Source organism: Marmota monax, unplaced genomic scaffold (assembly GCF_021218885.2).
Source record: "Marmota monax isolate L192 unplaced genomic scaffold, Marmota_monax_Labrador192_F-V1.1 WCK01_AAM20220418_F8-fsc00319, whole genome shotgun sequence".
In the NCBI taxonomy this organism is placed as follows: domain Eukaryota; kingdom Metazoa; phylum Chordata; class Mammalia; order Rodentia; family Sciuridae; genus Marmota; species Marmota monax.
This window is the reverse complement of record NW_026692103.1, coordinates 92,375-111,877: the sequence shown is the minus strand read 5'-3', so window position 1 is coordinate 111,877 and position 19,503 is coordinate 92,375. Positions and strand designations below refer to the sequence as shown.

Below are 19,503 nucleotides of genomic sequence, written 5' to 3'. Positions count from 1 at the left end.
GGGCTGAAACTTACTCCATGAATTTGCTTTGGAATTTGGAATCGTTTTTCCTTTAGGTGAGTGTGATGAAAAAGAGGATAACTTTTTTCAGGGAGACAAACATCTCTAGTCTTTTTAAAAAAAATTAGGTACTGGGGATTGAACCTAGGGCCTCAGGCATGCTAGGCCACTCAGTCCCAGCCCTTTTTAAAATTTTTATTCTGAGGACAGAAAAGGACCCTGGATGGCACTCTTAAGAATTCTAAGGGGGTGTTGTGGTACAGGAACCTGAAGCTGCTGCCCCTTGTTCTGCTTTCACACTGTCTCTTCTCCCAGCTCCTCCCAGACCCCAGGAGCCAGGCCATAGCTCTTACCACTAGCTGCTTCCCATGAAGCAGTATGCTTTGGCTATGCTCTGATGTCAACTTATTACCAAAAAAGCTGGGGGCCCCAGCCTGGTGATGAGCCCTTCTCAGCCCACCCAGTCAGGGTGCTCCCCACCTGCAGGCAGAAGGCAACACCTGTCTGCTACCATCAGCCCCTTCCAGTACCCATCTGCCCTTCTCAGCCCTTCCCTGCTTAGCCTTTCCCTGCTCTGTCCTATCTGGGGGACTGTACTCAGGGATGGGCTGGTAGGGTTGCACCTAGCCTCCTTGGTAAGCAGAGACTCAAGAAACCTCTAGGGTCCTGTTTTGTGATTGTATGATCCCAGGAGGGTACAGAGGCCCATTGGGTGTCTGAATAAAAAGGAAAGGGAGGGAGGGCCATATTTCTGTAGTTCTGCTCTGCTGATATGGAGGGCAGCTGCCCACCCCCACTCCACTCCACACCTTGGGCTCCTGAGTTGGCAGATTAAGCATTTTATAAATACATGTTTTGAATTTATCAAAGAGAGAGAGAGAGAGAGAGAGAGAGGATTCTGATAAGAAAGTAATTTTTTAAAAATGTGTGGAAATGAGTAAATTTGATGATGGAAACTGTGGGAGGAAGGCAGGCTAGTTGGGGAAAGGACTAGGAGGAGGAGGGATAGTTTCAGGCACATTGTAGGACAAGTAGACTTATTTTTAAGTTCTTCAAAATATTGTATGCTTTTGTCTTGAGAGTTAACAGCATTCACCTCTTTCTCCCTCACTTTTTTTCAGAACTCTAACCATATTTCACTTTGTTCCTTCCCAGCAACAAAACGTGAGGCTGGAGCTTGAGGAACAGAAAATGAATAAAAATTCCCCGAAGTTATGAATGGTTGTAGAATCTGTAAGGATAAGGCATCGATTATTCAATTTGAAGCAGTTTCAGTAAAATCAGCTACCCATCCAGGATTGAGTTAGGAAGTGTTGGGATTAGACAGTGTCCTGTTGAGTTACAGCAACATGTAGAAGGAATGCAAAGCAGAGACTGAAGATTCTTTCAAAATAGGAAACCCAGACTATTAATGAATAAGCATTATTCAGTATCTACTAAAATAAGATTGATGCCCGATTTACCCCATTCAAGGGATGATATCATCTCAGCAAACTGAAGGGTTTATGCACCTTCTTTGGGGGATAGTTTTCTAGGGAGGGTACAAGATATCTGTGGAACTTTCAACTTGGTCTGTGTGGTTGAAGCTGAACACACACAGAGGAATGGAAGGAGGCTGGTGGTATTATCACGAAGACCTTGAGGCAAGTGGAACATTTTTGAAAGGTTTAAAACTATGGCATGATCATATTTAGGTTTTAGAAAATACCCTGGGGCTGAGCATGGCAGTGTACACTTGGAGCAACTTGGGAGGCTGAGGAAGGGGGATCACAAGTTCAAAGCCAGCCTTGGCAATTTAGGGAGATTCTGTCTCAAAATAAAAAGGGCTGGGGATGCAACTCATTGATAAAGCACCCCTGGGTTCAATTTCTAGTACCAAAAACAAAACAAAACAAAAAATAACAAAATCACCTTGGGTGCAGAATGGATTGGAAAGAAGCATGAAAGCATGATTAGTTGAGCAGGGAGATTAACAGAAAGGCCACTACAGTCAATTAGGCAAGAGATAATATTGGTCAGTATTAGGATTCAGGAAGTAGGCAAGAAAAGTAGGCAAAAAATGTTTATGAGCATGAATTAACAGAACTTGATGAATGAATGTGAGAAACTGAAAGGAGAAAGCAAAGATAAGGCCTTAAGATTTTGGCTTGAGCAGTTGAATATATGTCCATTAATTGAAAAAGGAAACACAGGAGGAATTTTTTAGAAAGAGTAGATAATCCAGAAATATCAGAGATTGGTTTTCCTGTTCTCAAGGAGCTAGAAGCATATACAAAATAACAAAGTATAAGACAGAATATTCTGAGTTTCTAATGAGAAGAACTGATAAAACCCTATAAGAGTTCAGAGAAGGGAGGTGGAAGTATAGCTCAGTGGTAGTGTCTACCTACCATGCATGAGACCCTGGATTCAACTCCAGTAACTCAGGGGAGGGGAAGTAGTTTAGAGAAGGGAGAGTTGACTTCTGACCAGGGGATGGATGGATCGGTGGATTGATTGATTTATCTTTCTATTTATTTATTGGTACTGGGGATTGAATCTAGGGGTGCCTTACCACTGAGCTATATCCCAAGTTCTTTTTATATTTTATTTTGAGACAGGGTCTTGCTAAGTTGTTAAGGCTAGCCTTAAACTTGTGATTCTCCTATTTCAGCTTCCTGAGTTGCAGGGATTACAGGCATGCACCATTGTGCCTGGTATCTTAGATAATTTTTTTATTTTTTGTATTGGAACAACAACAAGAAAGTGGTAGAAGTTAAAATGTAGTTATATAATATAAGGGCCAGTGGGTTAGCCATGTAACTAGACTCAATAAACAATATTAAAAATCTCAATAAACAAATAAAAAAAATCAACCAACCCCAAACTCCTCTTCCTCCTGTATGTCCCTCTCTAATATTTATTTTTCTTTTCTTTTGTACCAGGGATTGAACCCAGAGGTGCTTAATCACTGAGGCACATCCCCAGTCCCTGGCTTGGAATTTGTGATTCTCCTGCCTCAGCCTCCCAAGTCACTGGGATTACAGGCATGTGCCACCATGCCCAGCTCATTTTTATTTTCTTATGTCAACCACTTTATTGCTTTCCCTTATTTTTTTTGGACTGGAATCATTCCCTTAGGGAAAAATTAGCATATTGGTTGTACTTATGGTTTTAGAAAATAAAAGTCCAGGCAAAACCTTAATATATTATCTGTTTTCTTCACCTTTTAGATCCTTAATAGGCAAAATGTGGTCCGTGGACTACCATCCCTGGCATCACTTGGGAGTTTATTAGAAAGGCAGAACCTCAGGTTCTACAGTGAACCTGGATCAAAATCTGCATGTTAACAAGATGATGAGATGATTTATATGAACATTCAAATTTGAGAACCACTGCACTAGGTGATGTAAAAGTAAGGATCATTTTGAGGATCTTCTATAGAAGATACCAAAAATGTACTTTTAGGAAGAAAATATAATTTTATACACACCCCCCACACACATATCTCACCATTAAATGTCAAGAGAGGCATCAGATACTTCATTTCTCCTTCGGTGAGCTCAATCCCCTCACTTGCTAAAAGGTTGTCTAAGTTCTCGACATCAATCACCTCTCCTTAAAAAAGGTGAGAAATGAGTTGCAGAAATATTATGGAACTATTTATTACGATCAAAAATACTAACTGTGTTTATATATACCATCACCCACGTGCAACCAGAATTAATAGGAGAGTCAGAAAAAGGTCCTGTCTTTAATTCTGTTTTAGAGGATCATAAATTGGCTACAAAAAAGAAAAGTACACTGATGGTAAGAATTGACTGGTAGGTTGTTGCAAAATCCCTGCCAAGTTAAGCTACTTATAGAAATTTAGTTTTACTCTCTCTCTTCCCTTTATCCCATGTAAATACTGAACTTTTTCCTATACACCTATTTTATTTATAATTTTTTTGAGACAAAGTCTCCCGGTATGGCCCATGTTACCTATGTTGCCTTTGTTGTCAAACTGGCCTTAAACTTGTGATTCTCTTGCCTCACCCTCCCATACTACAGGTATGTGCCACTGTACCCAGCAATTCATATCCATTTTGAAAATTTAAATTTTATTTATTTAAAACTATATTTGCCTATAGTTTGCTTCTCTGGTCACTATGTATTCCAGGAATTTTATTAATCTCAATACAATCAGAATGCATTATTTTCTCATGTATTATATAAATAATGTAATAACAATAAAGAAAATATAATAATGTAAAAGGGGAAAGTATAATTCTACTACCCTATCATAATTTTTTTTAGTTGTTCATACCCCATTCTGGTCTTGAAAATAAGATTGTATTTTTGTAATGTGAAAATTTAATATGTGTACAATTTTGTATTTTGCTTTTCCAACCTAAAACTATTCCTTTATAAACATGTTTCCAGGATGCCACATAATTTTCACAGTTGGTATTTCAACACATTCTGCCCCATTAAACCGAATACCATGGCTTATGTAGTAATTTCCATATGGTTAGATATTTCTAACCTTTTTCAGTTTTCTTACTAATATGAGAATGAAAGTCTTTGGGCAGAATTTTTTTCTTTTACTCAGTAAAATTAATTCCATAGGATGAATTTCTAGTGGGGAAAAGGGTACAAGAAGTTTTGTGGTTCTTGACATTGAAGTCTTTGGAGAAAATTTCAGAGAATATCATGGACATCAATATATAGATATAAATTTGTGATTGTTTTCTCAGTTCAACAGCATCCCACAAAAAGGAACATAAGTTATACGAAAGGTTATGGGAAATATTTTTTTCTACTATTAATTGCAAAGTATTAAGATGCTATTTATAAGATTTTTTTCTATCATAGCTGGAAACTCACCCTTGACATAACTGACTATATCCATCAGATCATTCAGATCAACTGTTCCATTATCTGTAAAGCAAGGGAAATATATCCTTAAGACTCAGATAAGCCGATTTTACTGAAACCCACAAAATTTGAACTGTTTTAAGTTCTAAAATTACAAAGATCAGAAGAATTCATTGATCTTTTTTGTAATTTTCCTCAGAATTTTATGGGCCTATCCTCAGGGATACTGTTATCTTAGAAAAAAATTCTTTTAGTCTATAATGAATCATCATCATCATCATCATCATCTTGCAATATGAGGGGTTGAACCCAGGGCCTCACACTTGCTAGGCAAATGCTCTACCATTAAGCTATATCCTCATATATATGAATCATTATTGTATCTTCCTTTTTTCTTTATTTAGAGACCATCAGAATTGTTTAAAACAAGTGATTGATTATGTTAAACGAAAGGAGACAGGGTAAATAAGCCTGACCCTACATATTTTTATTTCATATTTATGGAGCACCTTCTATGTTGCTTCCATGTGCTCTTTGCACTTTGTTAGGCCTTGAAGGTACAAAAATAAGTAAGTTGACCAAATTCTTGTTTTCAGGGAATGTACAATCTAGTGAGGAAAGCAAAAAACAAAATGTTTAAAAAAAAGAATACAATTTGAGGCTCTGTTAAAATGGTATAAAATAGGTGCTAGGCATACACCTATAATCCCAGCTACTCAGGAGACTGAGGCAGGATGATCACAAGTTTGAGGCCAGCCTGTTAGTAAAACTCTGTCTAAAAAAAAAAAAAAAAAAGGAAAGAAAGAAAAGGAACTGGGGAGGTATTCAGTGGTAGAGTTGTTCTAAGTTCAATCCCAATACTGCAAAATAAAATAAAATGTAATAAAGAATAATGAAAGATAGGATTGTATCAAATGGACAGATCAGGGATGGCCTCTCTGAGAAGAGTCCATTTGGATTGAGGCCTGAATGATGGGAAGAATATTCCAAGAAGAGTATGTGCAATATCCTAAGATGGGAATGAATTTGACATGATGAAGAATCAGAAAGAAGGCCTGTGTGAAAGGGGCCAAATCAAGCAGTTCTTGCTAAGTTGCCTGGGCTGGCCTTGATTCTCCTGCCTCAGCCTCCCCATAAACTGGGATTACAATGTATGCCACTGCACTCAGCCTAAAGTTTGATTTTTAAGATTCAAAGTTTGATTTTTTTCCAGTTGCAATGAAATGTCATTGGATGCCTTGAAGAAGGGGAGTAACTTGACCTGATTCAACTGTCAAAAGTTATCACTCTTGCTTTTGTGTATAGGATTAGGAAACTGGGGAAATGGAGAGAGATTGAGAAGATTATTTCAGGAAAATAATCTTGCAGTATGAGGGGTTGAACCCAGGAAGGAGAGGAAGGTGGCTTAAGCTATGGTTTCAGCAGTGGAGATAGATTCAGGGTATGTTTTTCAGGTAGGGTCTAGATTTGAATGTGGGATATACAGGAAAAAGAACTCAAGAATGAAACTCTCCCCCTATTCACTAAACAACAGGATGAATGCATGCCTTTACTGCACTAGGTAGGGTTTGAGACTTTCCTGGGGAATTGTAAATGCAATTGAATAGGTGGTACCTTTTAGAAATCCAAGGGGGAAATACCAAATAGCTAGTTTGATATGCCATTCCTGGCTTAGGGAGATTGAGCTAGAGAAATATATTTACTTGATTAGTTTGGAAAAGTTATCTGGCCCAAGAGGACTGGATGCAATCTTCTAGGAAGAGGGTAGACAAAGATGCCATAAACACACACTGGAGAAAAGATAGCCTTTTCAACAAATGGGTTTGGGAAAATTGGAAATCCATATGTAGCAGAATGAAACTGAACCCCTATCTCTCACCCTGCACTAAACTCAGAGTAGATCAAAGACCTAGGCAACTACTAGAAGAAAATGTAGGCACAACACTTCATCATGTTGGCTTAGGAAGTGACTTCCTCAACAAGACTTCTAAAGCAAAAGAAGTAAAATCAAGAATCAATAAATGGGAGGATATCAGACTAAAAAGCTTCTTTTCAGCAAAGGAAACAAGAATGTGAAGAGAGAGCCTATAGAATGGGAGAAAATCTTTGCCACCTGTACCCCAGATAGAGCATTAATCTCCAGGATATATAAATAACTCAAAAAAATTTAACACACACACACACACACACAAACAACAACAACAACAACAACCCCCCCAAAAAAAACCCCACAAATAACCCAATCAATAAATGGGCAAAGGACCTAAACAGACACTTAACAGTCGAAATACAAATGGGCCACAAATGTATGAAAAAATGTTCAACATCTGTATCAATTAGAAAAATACAAATTAAAACTACACTGAGATTCCTTTTCACTCTAGTCAGAATGACAACAATCAAGAATACATGTAACAATAAATGTTGGCGCGGATGTGGGGAAAAGAGCACACTTACACAGTGGGACTACTCTGGAAAGCTCTATGGAGATTCTTTAGAAAATTTGGAATGGAACCACTATTTGACCCAGTTAACCCACTCCTTGGTATACCCAAAGGACTTAAAATCAGCATACTATGGTGACCCAGCCACATCAATGTTCATAGCTGCTCAAATCACAATAGCTAAGCTATGGAACCAACCTAGGTGTCCTTCAACAGATGAATGGATAAAGAAAATGCAGTATTTATACACAATGGAATATTATTCAACCATAAAAAGAATGACTTTATGACTTCTGCCGGTAAATGGATGGAGTTGGAGACTTATGCTAAGTGAAATAAGCCAATTCCATAAAACCAAAGGTCAAATGTTCTCTTTGATATGTGGATGCTAACACATAATAAGGGTGGTGGAAGGGAAGAAGAGAATTTCATTAGATAAAGGGAATGAAGGGAAGGGACAGAGAACAGGAATAAAAAAGACAGTAGAATGAATCTGACATAACTTTTCTATGCACATATATGAATATACCACAGTGAATCTCCACATCATGTACAATCACAAGACTGGGATCCTAATTAGAATGAAATGTATTCCATGTCTGTATAAACATGTCAAAATATACTCTACTGTCATGTATAACTAAAAAGAACAAAAAAAATCCCCATGCCATTTGTTAAATTTTATTTAAAGCACACAAAGCAACACTTGCTTATCCTTTTAACATCTGGAAAATAAAGTAAGATGCTTTTTAAAAGTCATACAAAGAAAAAAAAAGGCAGCCATGGATTGATTCCTGGGGTATTTAATTATTTAGAGATCTTGTAGGGTAGGAAGAATCAGAAAATGGAGAAGAAGCTGTTAGTAAGGGAAAAAGAAAGCCAGGTAAATATAGACTTTGAAGGTACAAAGAAAAAAATGTTTTAGTAAAGAGAGGGTAGCCACTTAAGTCAACTGCTGCCAAGATGTCAGATGAAAAAAGAACAGGCAGTCAATTATGAATCTTGTCAAGAATCAGGTAGGTCATCGGTGATCTTTTTTTTTTATTTTTAGGTGGATACAATATCTTTATTTTATTTTAATGTGATGCTTAGGATCAAACCCAGTGCCTCATGCATGCCAGATGAGCACTCTACCCCTGAGTCACAACCCCAGCTCATCTTTGGTGACCTTTTTGAGAGCTGGTTCAGTGGTGTGGTGGGGATGAAAACCTGATTAGAACGTGCTGAAGAGTGGAAGGTGAGGAAGTGGAGACAGTGAGTAATGGCAGCTTTTTAAAAACAACTCTCTTGCAGACAGGAACTAAGAGGAGTAATGGCTGATAGGGAGCAAGTGTGATAGAAAAGCATATCTGCATGTCAATGGAAATATCTAGAGAGCTACAGCAGAGGGGGAGAAATCAATGATGCTGGAGAGAAAGGGAGAATATTCTACTAGTATAAGTCTTTGAGAAGACAAGAGGAATGGGTTCTAGAGCACAAGTAGAAAGGTTGACCCACATGGGAACAGTAAATCTTTTCCTTTTATAGCAAGACAAAAGGCGGGGTGTGTGGGCAGGGATACAGGAAGGCTCACAGAAACAGAGGTAGAAGAATGAGGAAATTTTCACCTAACTGTATCTAGTTTTTCTATGAAGTCTGAAAGTGGAGGTGAGGAGTTATTGGAAATTTGAACAGAAAAGGTGTAGGGCTGTCTCTGAGAGTAAGAAAGTGAATTTATTTAGAACATTTAGTAGTATATCCCTTGGCAATGTTAAGGGCTGGCTTGAAATCTGAGGCCATTATATGAAGTGGTTATTTTATTTTATTTATTTATTTTTGGTACAAGGGATTGAACCCAGAGGTGCTTAACCACTGAGCCACATCCCAACCCTTTTTATTTTTTATTTTGAGATAGGGTCTCACTAAGTTGCTTAGGGCCTTGCTAATTTGCTGAGGCTGGCTTTGCGATCTTCCCGCCTCAGCCTCCCAGGATGCAGGGATTACAGGTGTGTGCCACCATGCCCAGCCTAAAGTGAGTTCTATCAGCATGGCTTTAAAATTTTCTCTAGCAATGTTAACCTGTTCAAGGGTAAGCACAGAATAAGGAGATTGCTGGGGTTTTGCCAAGCAAGTTTGAAAAGAGTTTTGAGAGTTTGTGAAGTTATATGATGTTAAGCATGGAATCTAATTTGAGGAAGAAAGGCAATGAAGACACGGTGGTGAAGGGTTGTTGAACAATGGGTCATAGTGGCTGGAGAGAAGCTGAGGTTGGTGTTCTGTCCTCTGTTCTGCTGTAGTACATTTCATTAGCACCAGTGGTATCATATTCAATAGGTAAATGGAACAGTGTCATAGTAATGTGGAAAGTGTGTGGATTCATTCATAATTTTTCCTAATTAAGAGAAGTAGGATTATAAACTTCAGCAAGAAAAAAAATCCTGGGTTGGCCACAGCAGGAGTCAAGACTATTTTATTTTAATAAAATAAACAAAAAAAAAAAGTGCCAGTGATGTAGGTGTTGGGGAACCAGGTTCACTTGGATGAGTTCTGCTTCATCTACATTATCTAAGAGTGGTAAGCAAGTGTTTCAACATTTTTTTAGGGTGTATATGTTTATACAAACTTTTTGGGGGGTACTAGGGATTCAACTCAGAGGTGCTTGATCAATGAGGTACATCTCCAGACTTTTTTTATTTTTTATTTTTGAGATAGGATCTCACTAAATTGCTGAAGCCACCTTGAACCTTCAATCTTCCTACCTCAGCCTCCCAAATCACTGGATTACAGGTGTGTACCACTGCACCCAGCTACATGCATTTTTAAATTGCCATTCTGAGCTATTTGCTTGTGCTGTTCAAACTTCCTCAGAGAATATCAATTGCTACTTTTGTTAGTGCTATGGTTACCGTGTGGCATAAACTTTTGAATGTGGTTACAGAATTTCCCCCATAAGCTTAATTATTTCAGTGGAGAGATTTATAGAATGAGAGGTTTTTAGGAGTTGCTATCGTGTTATGGTAGAAATGTCTGCACAGGAAGTGAACTGGGAGGATGTAGAGAGTGGGTATGTAAAAGAGATTTTGGAAGTGATAAAGTAATAGGTGAGGACAAGGTCTAGGTCATTACCATACGAGTGGAAGTTAAAGATAAAAGGGAGAAAAAGATGATTGAAATTAAAGAGGTAAGTGTCAGATCAGGCGAGGCTGGTAGCAACCAAAGGAGGCAGATTTAAAAAGGCCTCTGAACGAGGCTTTATTGAGATATCACTCCCAGGCCGAACTCGATTAGACCCACAGAGTGGACAGGAGAAGGGTCTGAGAAGAAACGGCGTGGGAGCTCCACCGGACTGGGATTTTATGGGGCTCACGGCAGGAAGGGAAGGGCTTGGGACAGTAAAGGGGATTTTTAGGGTCCCTTATCCTGCTGGAGTTGGTCAGGGGAGCTGGCTGAACTCCAGGATTGGCCAGGGGCTCCTGCTGATTGACAGGCATTAGTTAGGAGATCCTGCTGATTGACAGGTGTTTCTGACAGGGCCTGATTGATGTTACTTTCCTTCCCCTGGCTTCTTTGTTCTAAGACGCCACCACCGGACTTAACAGTAAGTAATAGGAAGTATAGATGATCTACATTAGTTCTTAACCTGGGATCCATGTACTCTATTTTGAGGGAATTCTGGAAGTCCTTGAACTTGAATGGGAAAAAAATCCATCTTTATTTTCATTAATTCTGAACTTGAATTTAGCATCATTTTCTTCAATTATTAATTTAGACATCAAGCCATGGTAGTAGTAGCAGAACCTGTACTTTGATACTAATGTAAACCACTGACACTTTCATATTGTAGTATCATTATTGCAAATATGTTGAAATGATGTTTATATTCATCAATACTTTAAGATTCTAAGAATTATTTGACCTGCAACTAGAACTTGTTAAGTGTTTTAACAAGTGCTAACAATTATATTTTAAATGTTTGATAAACTGTATTTTAATATGTTTTTTATAATCTTATGTATTTTATTTTATGCATTTTGAAACATTATACTCAAGTGTTTTATTCATTAGATTTTCATAGGGGTCCCTGGAACAGTAAAGTTGAAAACCCCGTATGTATATGGAAGGTACTGAAATTTCTGAGAGAAAGAACAGGAGGATTTAATCCAGGGACAGTTTCCACTCAGCTATATCCCCGGCCCTTTTTGTTTTTTATTTTGAGACAGGATCTCACTAAGTTCTTGTTAAGCCTTGTTAAGCTGCTGAGGCTGGTCTTGAAACTGTGATCCTACTGTCTCAGCTTTCTGAGCTGCTGGGATTACAAGTGTGTGCCACTAAGCCCTTAGTGCTATGTTTCTTGTAAAATGTCCTAAATTGTGTCTTGTCTTATTTATAAAAAGTTATAGTTAATAAACATTTATCTCTGTTAGGACTTATATTTTCATTGTAGGCAAAATTTGTTCATAGATCATGGAATTTCCTTTTCTTCTTTCTCTGTTCTTCAATATCTTTTATATCTTTCTCATCATCACTAACATTTACTGAGTATTCTGGACTACAGTGGGCGCTTTACATGTATTATCTATATTATTTTCAGAGGCAAGAAGTGACCATTAAGAAGAGAACCATTAAGTTCAACTCCCCTTTTTATGTATGAAGGAAGTAAGATTAAGTAGGGTTGAATTATTTGCCAGCAAGTTTGTGGCAGAACATGGATGGTGATTCAGCACAAAGAAATACTATATGCTACAGATAAGGGATGTAGTGGATTCACTTGAAAAAAGGGAAGATCTTTTTTCTCCCTATTTACTGCAAGATGACCCCCCCATGCCACTTTTTATTGGTGTATCATAGTCATTCATATTGATGAGATTTATTGTTACATATTTGTACCTGCCTACAAAACAAAACTTTTTTTTTAATATTTATTTTTTAGTTGTAGTTGGACACAATACCTTTATTTCACTTATTTATTTTTATGTGGTGCTGAGGATTGAACCCAGGTCTCGCACATGCAAGGCGATTGCTCTACTGCTGAGCCACAACCCCAGCTCTACAAAACAACTTTTATAAAAAGATGTATAACAATGGAAATACTTACTCAAACTAGATACCCTCACAAGAACTAGATATTGTCAGGCTTATTAATTTTTGCTAGTTCAAGGAGTGAAAATAGTTCTGAATCATGTTTTATTTGTATTTTATATTTTCATGATTATTGGTGAAATTAAACATCTTTTCATATGTTATTGGGCATTTACATTACATTTCCTTTTCTACAGTCACCTATTTGCATATTTGCCTATTTCATATTCTGTTTCTTACCAATATGCAAAACCTTTTTCTACATTAGGGATATTAGGTCTTTTTCTTGCAACCCTTCTCTCCTAGTTCATCATCTGACTTTTGACTCCCTTAATTTTTCTCTTAAATTTCCCTTCAATTCATTCTTTTAAAAAATTTTTAGTTGTAGATAGACATGATACCTTTATTTTGTTTATTTATTTTTATATGGTGCTGGGGATTGAACCCAGTGCCTCACACATGCTAGGTGAGTGTTGTACCACTAAGCCACAACCCCAGAACCACTTCAATTTATTCTCTTAGTTCCTTAGGTATGCAGCACTTTCAGGCATGGCTGAGTCCTGCAAATAGCATCCCAGACTTCCATTTTTAAAGGCATTTTTAAAGATGGTGTTTTTCATGACTCAGGAGTAAGTCTTCCTATTTTCATTTATTTCCTTGTAATACTAAAAAGTTTTCTTTCACCTGTTCTAATAGGAGAGCTAATGTTTCTGTGAAGAGCAAATTGATGTCCGTAATACTCACCATCAGTTGATAGTTCAGTCATTAGTTCCCAAAGTTCTTCATCTTTGATTTTAATTCCCATGTTTTCCAAAAGAGATTCCACTTTTTTGATTTTGACTCATGGTCCTTAGGAAGAAAGAGAATGGAATAAGAACATGAGTATCATTGCCTAAGAATGAAAAATACTGGGGTTTGGGGTGTGGCTCAGTGGTAGAGCACTTGCCTAGCATGTGGGTTCGATTCTCAGCACCTCATATATAAATAAATGGATAAATGGATAAAACAAAGGTCCATCAACATCTAAAAGAATATTTTTTAAAAAGAATGAAAAATGCTAATCATGGTCATACATCAAAAATCCTAATTGGAGGATAAAGCAAAAAGCATAAAAAATTGTGTGTGTGTGTGTAGATTTAGATACAGTTGTTAGTAATAGGGGAAAAAATTGAGAAAGATACCACTGAATTGCTAATGGTATCTGTCTTCATGGGGAGAGATGAGATTGGTAGTGGTTAGGGGATGTTTACCCAGTTCTTTTTACCAGTTTTCAAGTGGTTAGAGTTATCACTTTCATGTATTTTAAAATATATTTTCAAAGTAAAGGAATAATTGTTTGCACAAAGTTAGTATATGAAGTAGAAGTAGGACATTCCCCTTTAATACTGATCTGGGTTTGTTTATTGTGAGTAGATAGGAGTAGGCAACTCCTGGTTGAAACAACAGCCAGTCTATACAAGTAAAACAGTGTCAAAAATTTCCTACAGTAATGCAATACTTTACTTATAATCCACAAATTCTGTGCACCCAAAGAAGACTCATAAGTTATGTGTCATAACAATGGAAAATAGTGCAGAAAGCAAAGTTGAACATCTGAAAGAAATTTCTAAGCAGAAGTTTTCTTTTTTTAAAAAACTTGCTCTTTCACCAGTAAGGTGAAACTTGCTCACTCACCAGTAAGGGCTTTCACACCTTTTAGCAATCCATTCTTATATATCTTTCCACCACCTGTAAGATAAGACACTGTTCAGAATATAGGTTAAGTGATGGGAAGACTAACAAAGACTGCACAAAGACAACACAACATCCTTAATTTCGTGGGAAAACACCGAACAACTTTCTGATTTGTTTGGAAGTTCATTCTCTTTTTACCTTCATGTGAGAATTAAACCAAAGATAAAGTAAGCGCTTTCTGTTATTAATGTGCTCATTGATTAAATTAAAAAGTCTTAATTTCCTGTTTCTTGCTTTTTCCTTCCTTCTCTTACTTCCCTGACTTCCCTCTTCTTGTAAATGACTTAGATTAGGCAATGCCCCCAGGACTACAGAAAAATTTGTATTTGATAGTGGAGACTAGTGAAAGAGGTTGCCAGCTTCCAGTATTAAAATATAAATCACCTGCTGAGCACGATAGTGCATGCCTATAGTCCCAGCGATTCAGGAGGATATCAAGTTTGAGGCTAGCCTTGGCAATTTAGCAGGACTCTATCTCAAAATAAAATGTAAAAAAAAGGACTGGGGATGTAGCTCAGCGTAGATGTCTTTGGGTTCAATTCCCAGTGCCAATCAACCAATCAGTCAATCAATAAAATATAAGTGACAAAAACAGGAAACAAGATTTCTTCTAGTGCAAGAATTGTGCTTTCTAAATGGGTTTTACTGGACAAACACATAACATAACTCATAAGTTTTCACATCCAAGTTCCAAAAGCCTATCTTCAAAGAGTGTGCTAAATACTTACTGTTAGTGGGCAGAGTTTCCAGCAGCTTCTTTTGCTCCTCATTGGTGAGTATCAGCCCCATTTTCCTCAGCACTTTGCCCAGATCACTGACATCAGCCTTCTCTCCTTTAGAAAGACAGGAATTGTTAACATGGAGAATTTTTTCAATAGCCTAATGATTTCAAATTATGAAAACGATTACCTATGTGACATTCTCCCTAATTACAGGAGCAAATTTACAATAAAACTTGTCAAATTACACAGATTAAAGGACATGTGATTGTGCAGTTAGAAAGAAAGTCTATACTTTAAAGTCAAGAGAAAGAAAAGTCCATATAATTCCAGACACAAGTCAAATACCATCATATCACCTGAATTATGAGGTCTTTTTGTAGTAACTATACTACAAAAGCTTCACCTTGATATTGAAAGTACTGAGTTATATTTTGTTTGTTTAAACAGCAGTGATGTGGAAATACTATTATTCACAATGCTACATAATATAGCTTTGTATAGGAAAAAGTCCAAAATCAAACAATAGGTTTATGAAACAAACATTTTGCTATTAAATTTTAGAGGAATCAATTTAGCATGTCATAAATAGCCTGAAGAGAATATGACTGTTTTTACAAATCCTGTTCTTTCCGATAAAGCATTCAGGTCTTAGTTAACCCTAACTTCTCACTTACCTGTAAAAGTTTTTGCTGCATCCATCACCACTTTTAAACCAACACTTTTGTTCTCTGTAAGAAAATATAATTCAAGCAGAGACCAAATCTTAGACTCAGAAAAGTGACATGAAAAATGTAATTTGTAATGTAAAGGGTTACAGTTCAGATGTTTTTCAAAATTTTCTCTAGTAACTCTTTTAACTCAAACAAGAAACAGAGGGAAGAAAAAATCAAGATGTTAATTTATTAATTTTGTTACTGTGGATTCAACCCAGGGATGCTTTACCATTGAGCTATATGCCCTGTCCTTTCCATTTTTTGAGACAGGGTTTTACTAAGTTGCTGAGGGTCTTGCTGAGTCGCTGAGGCTGGCCTTCCACAAATGATCCTCCTTCCTTAGCCTCCTAAATCACTGGGATTACAGGCATGTACCATTGTGCCCTGCTCAAGATATAAATTTAAAGTGAACTTTCATTTAACTAATACCATTTTGAGATAGAGAAGTTTAACAGTAGTTCCTTTTAATAGGCTTCTTCCTCTTTTAGACTCATAAGAAGAGCATGTCATGTTTCAATAGACAAGATTGAATTTGAAATCTGAAAGTCATTTATTTACATAAGCAGCTAACCCTTAAACCATAACAGTATGAGTCACACTCTTTAAATTTTGCATATGTTCCCTATCTCTACCCCTTAAGACTTTAAGCTATTTAAGACTTGGAATCATGCCTTAATTTTCTTTATACCACTAGATAGAAATTTTTCACTTTAGTTCAGTGTTTTGCATTAGTTTAGCTAGTTTGTAGCTAGTTTGTACTAGCTAAACAAATGAAAGAATGCAAGTGGTACAATAGACTGTTGGATTAGAAAGAAAAAGTCATTTAAGCCAAACATGGTGATGTACATCTGTAATCCCAGTTATTTGGGAGGTTGAGGCAGGAGGATCTCAAGTTCAAGACCAGCCTCAAAAGTGTAGCAAGAGTCTGTCTCAAAATATATAATAAAAGAAAGACTGGGGACATAGTGGTAGCATACAGTACTTCTTAAAAAAAAAAAAGAGGGAAAGAGAGAGAGAAAAGAAGAAAATATTGTCATCAAAAAAAATTCAAGGGCTCTAAAAAATACCTTCTGGCAACAATACCTTCTCCAGTACGGAGCATTTGAGGACTCCTTAGATAATATCATAAATAAAAAATACATATTATATATTTTTTTTATTAAGGAAAATGAGCCAGACAAAATTATGGATAATTACAGTCTTGTTAAGCCCAGGGGAAATGAAGTTTTTTAAAAAAAATATTTTTAGTTGTAGATGAACACAATAGCTTTATTTTATTTATTTATTTATTTTTATGTGGTGTTGAGGATAGAACCCATTGCCTCACAGGTGCTAGGCCAGCACTCTGCCACTGAGATACAACCCCATCCCTGAGAGTGAAGTTTTAACTACAAGCTGTTTTCTATGTTAGCATGAAAGATGCCAGAAGGTAGTAGTGGCCCTGAGTTAGGAGAGAAAAACTATTTATTCTGGATTGGCCTATTCTGGTTCTAGTGAAAGATATGCTGTCTGTGTCTCTGATGGAAATTGGCTCTGGGTTAGAATCCAACTACTCTCTAGTAAGGAAATCTTAGCTTGGGGCTAATTCCTTAATATTTTCTTCCTAATGAATTATGCTAGTTTTGACAATTTATCCAGCTAAATTGATCTAATTGAGTCATCACTGCAATTTTATCTTATTATAAAAGGTATACATGAGAAAGAAGGAAGGAAGGGAAGAAGGAGAGAAAATAGATAAAGCAAATATGACAAAAAGATAGCATTTGTTAACTCTGGCTATTGGGCACCTGATGTTTGTATTGCTTTTATGTATGTTTGAAATATTTCATTAGTTTTTCAAGAAGATTGGAAAATAAGTTTACTTTCAGAAGCCCACCCATGGAAGCCCTAAGATTCCTCCCAGGTACAATGGTATCTGAAATACTTAACCATCAATTGGCAGATGGTTTAGTAGGTCCTCATATTCCTCTTCCTCAAGCTCGAGTTCCAAATTCTCCAGAAGTGTTTCCAGCTTACTGACATGGACTCTTTTTCCTTAGGATATAAGAAATACAAGTAAATTCAAGAAGATGCTAGCTTTGAGAGGAGGCATCACCCTAAGTGGAGAGTAAAACATTGGCTACTTAGATGAACCCAGAAAGTCAGTGTCAGAGTTGAGAAAATGCTCCCTCAGCACTGAGCTATAACTTTGAATTGAAGTGAAGATCCTGGATGTGATAAAGGAAAAATTAGACAAATCTCATGAATTGTAATAAAGATAACCAACCTAAATGGAAGCAAAACTTAAAAACTACTAACAATGATTTTCTCAAATATAATTATACCCAAAGAAGAATGATTGGTTAAGACACATATTTTCAGAATCAGGAAAGTAGTAGAATAGTAGAATAGTATAATTCTAATAAGTGAGAAATAAAAAAAAGCAAGGCACAATCATTGTAGCTGCTGTTTTCATGATTCTTACCCTTGAGGGGCTTCAAACCATCCAGTAATCTTTTAATATACACTGTGCCATCTGCTGTAAAATGTAATAAAAAACAAGTCAAAAGGAGGATAAGAGACTACAATTTTGTAAGATGTTTTATATGATCATCTACAAAATATTATTCTATTTTACCCTCAATAATAGAGGATAAGGACTGCTGTCAATATGGTCAGTCTAGCCCCTTGCTGAAACACATGGCAGTAGCTGATGTGTATTACAAACAGGCACACATGGGTGTTTTTTTCTCCTGCTGACTTCTTGTTCTCTTCTTTTGTTGCACTTTGACCCCCCCATCTTTTCCTCTTTTCCCTGTCTCTACTGTGGGCCCATGAGGTGTACTTATATGTTTAGCTCAAAAGGTAACCCCATTGCAGAGATGGTTTAGAAACAGTTATCAACTTGAATAGTAATAAAACAATATTTAAATAAAAATTAAAGAAATGTTTTCTTCCTCTAAACAAACTCTATAAATGGAGGTGAAATGTAATTGAAACAGAGAATAGGTAGTCATCTACTAGCCCAATCTGTCCTCTAGTGTCCTGTCTTTCCCCAGAGGTCTCCATTTTGGGGTGGGAGTGTCTGGAGTGTTGAAGGAGCCCTCAGTGCCTGCCATCTCTCTCTCCCATAGTCTCCCTTACAGTCTGTTTTCATCTTCTTCCTGCTTTCTCAGAACCAAAGTACTAACAAAGAAGCAATTCTTACAACTGGCTCTCTGAGAGATCAAACTGGGGGCAATGTCAGACACAATGAAGTTGCCATAGTCTTAAGTTATTTGAGGAGAATTCCAATGGATATGGAACATTTGCTGTCCAGTTGGCTACTTCTGCCTTCAGGGTCACTAGCCCCCTTGGCAATGTGCAGGTTTGCTCTTACCTGGGGGACAACTGGGGACAGAAACTATGGGGCTAGGTAAGGATGTCTGTATGGAGGTCCCTGAGATCAAGCAGGAGGTACAGGTGAGCACTGGCTGGCTTCTAGGGTTTATGGGTGAGCCTAGGCAAGTGTCCAGGAGGAAGAACTTTTGAGGGGCTGACGGGTTGTGTCAGTGACCAATCAGAACAGATAATGACAGGCCCATGAGCCTGGAGGCCCTCTGACCTCAGGTGTTTACCTTTTTTTAAAAAAAAAAAAATTTTAATATAGTTGGATTTTGGGGAGGTAGAAAATTTTGCATGGGAGAGATTGAAGGTGCAGGGTACATAATGGGGGATATTTAGCTGTGTCACTATGAAAATATTTAGAAGGGGTCACTGGTTGAATGCAAAAGAGAGAAGTTTCTCACTTCTAAATTAAAATAAAAATAACAAGAACAGCATTTCTAATGCCAGTACTACATTATTTTCCCTTAGGGTATTCCTCAGAGTTCTCACCAGAAGCCCACAACATCACATTTCCCTGAACATCAGGGTGGTATGCTAAATACTCACTAGAGATGGGCAGAGTTTTTAACAGTTTCAACTGTTCTTTTTCAGTGATCCGGATTCCCATGTTTCCCAGCACATTTTTTA

The 19,503-nt window shown here is 37.1% G+C and overlaps 1 protein-coding gene across 1 annotated transcript in view; it reads right to left on the bottom strand.

Moving 5' to 3' along the window:
* Efcab3 (EF-hand calcium binding domain 3) overlaps positions 1-14,886 on the bottom strand; it is a 58,779-nt gene extending 43,893 nt beyond the window's left edge. The window contains exons 1-5 of the mRNA XM_046461137.2: positions 14,804-14,886; positions 14,016-14,069; positions 13,086-13,190; positions 4,849-4,902; positions 3,493-3,597 (exon numbers count right to left, since the gene is read on the bottom strand). Of these exons, the coding sequence (XP_046317093.1) occupies positions 3,493-3,597; positions 4,849-4,902; positions 13,086-13,146 (220 nt within the window). The 5' untranslated portion in view covers positions 13,147-13,190; positions 14,016-14,069; positions 14,804-14,886. The remainder of the gene's footprint in view (positions 1-3,492; positions 3,598-4,848; positions 4,903-13,085; positions 13,191-14,015; positions 14,070-14,803) is intronic.
* Between the last annotated feature and the right edge of the window lie 4,617 nt (positions 14,887-19,503).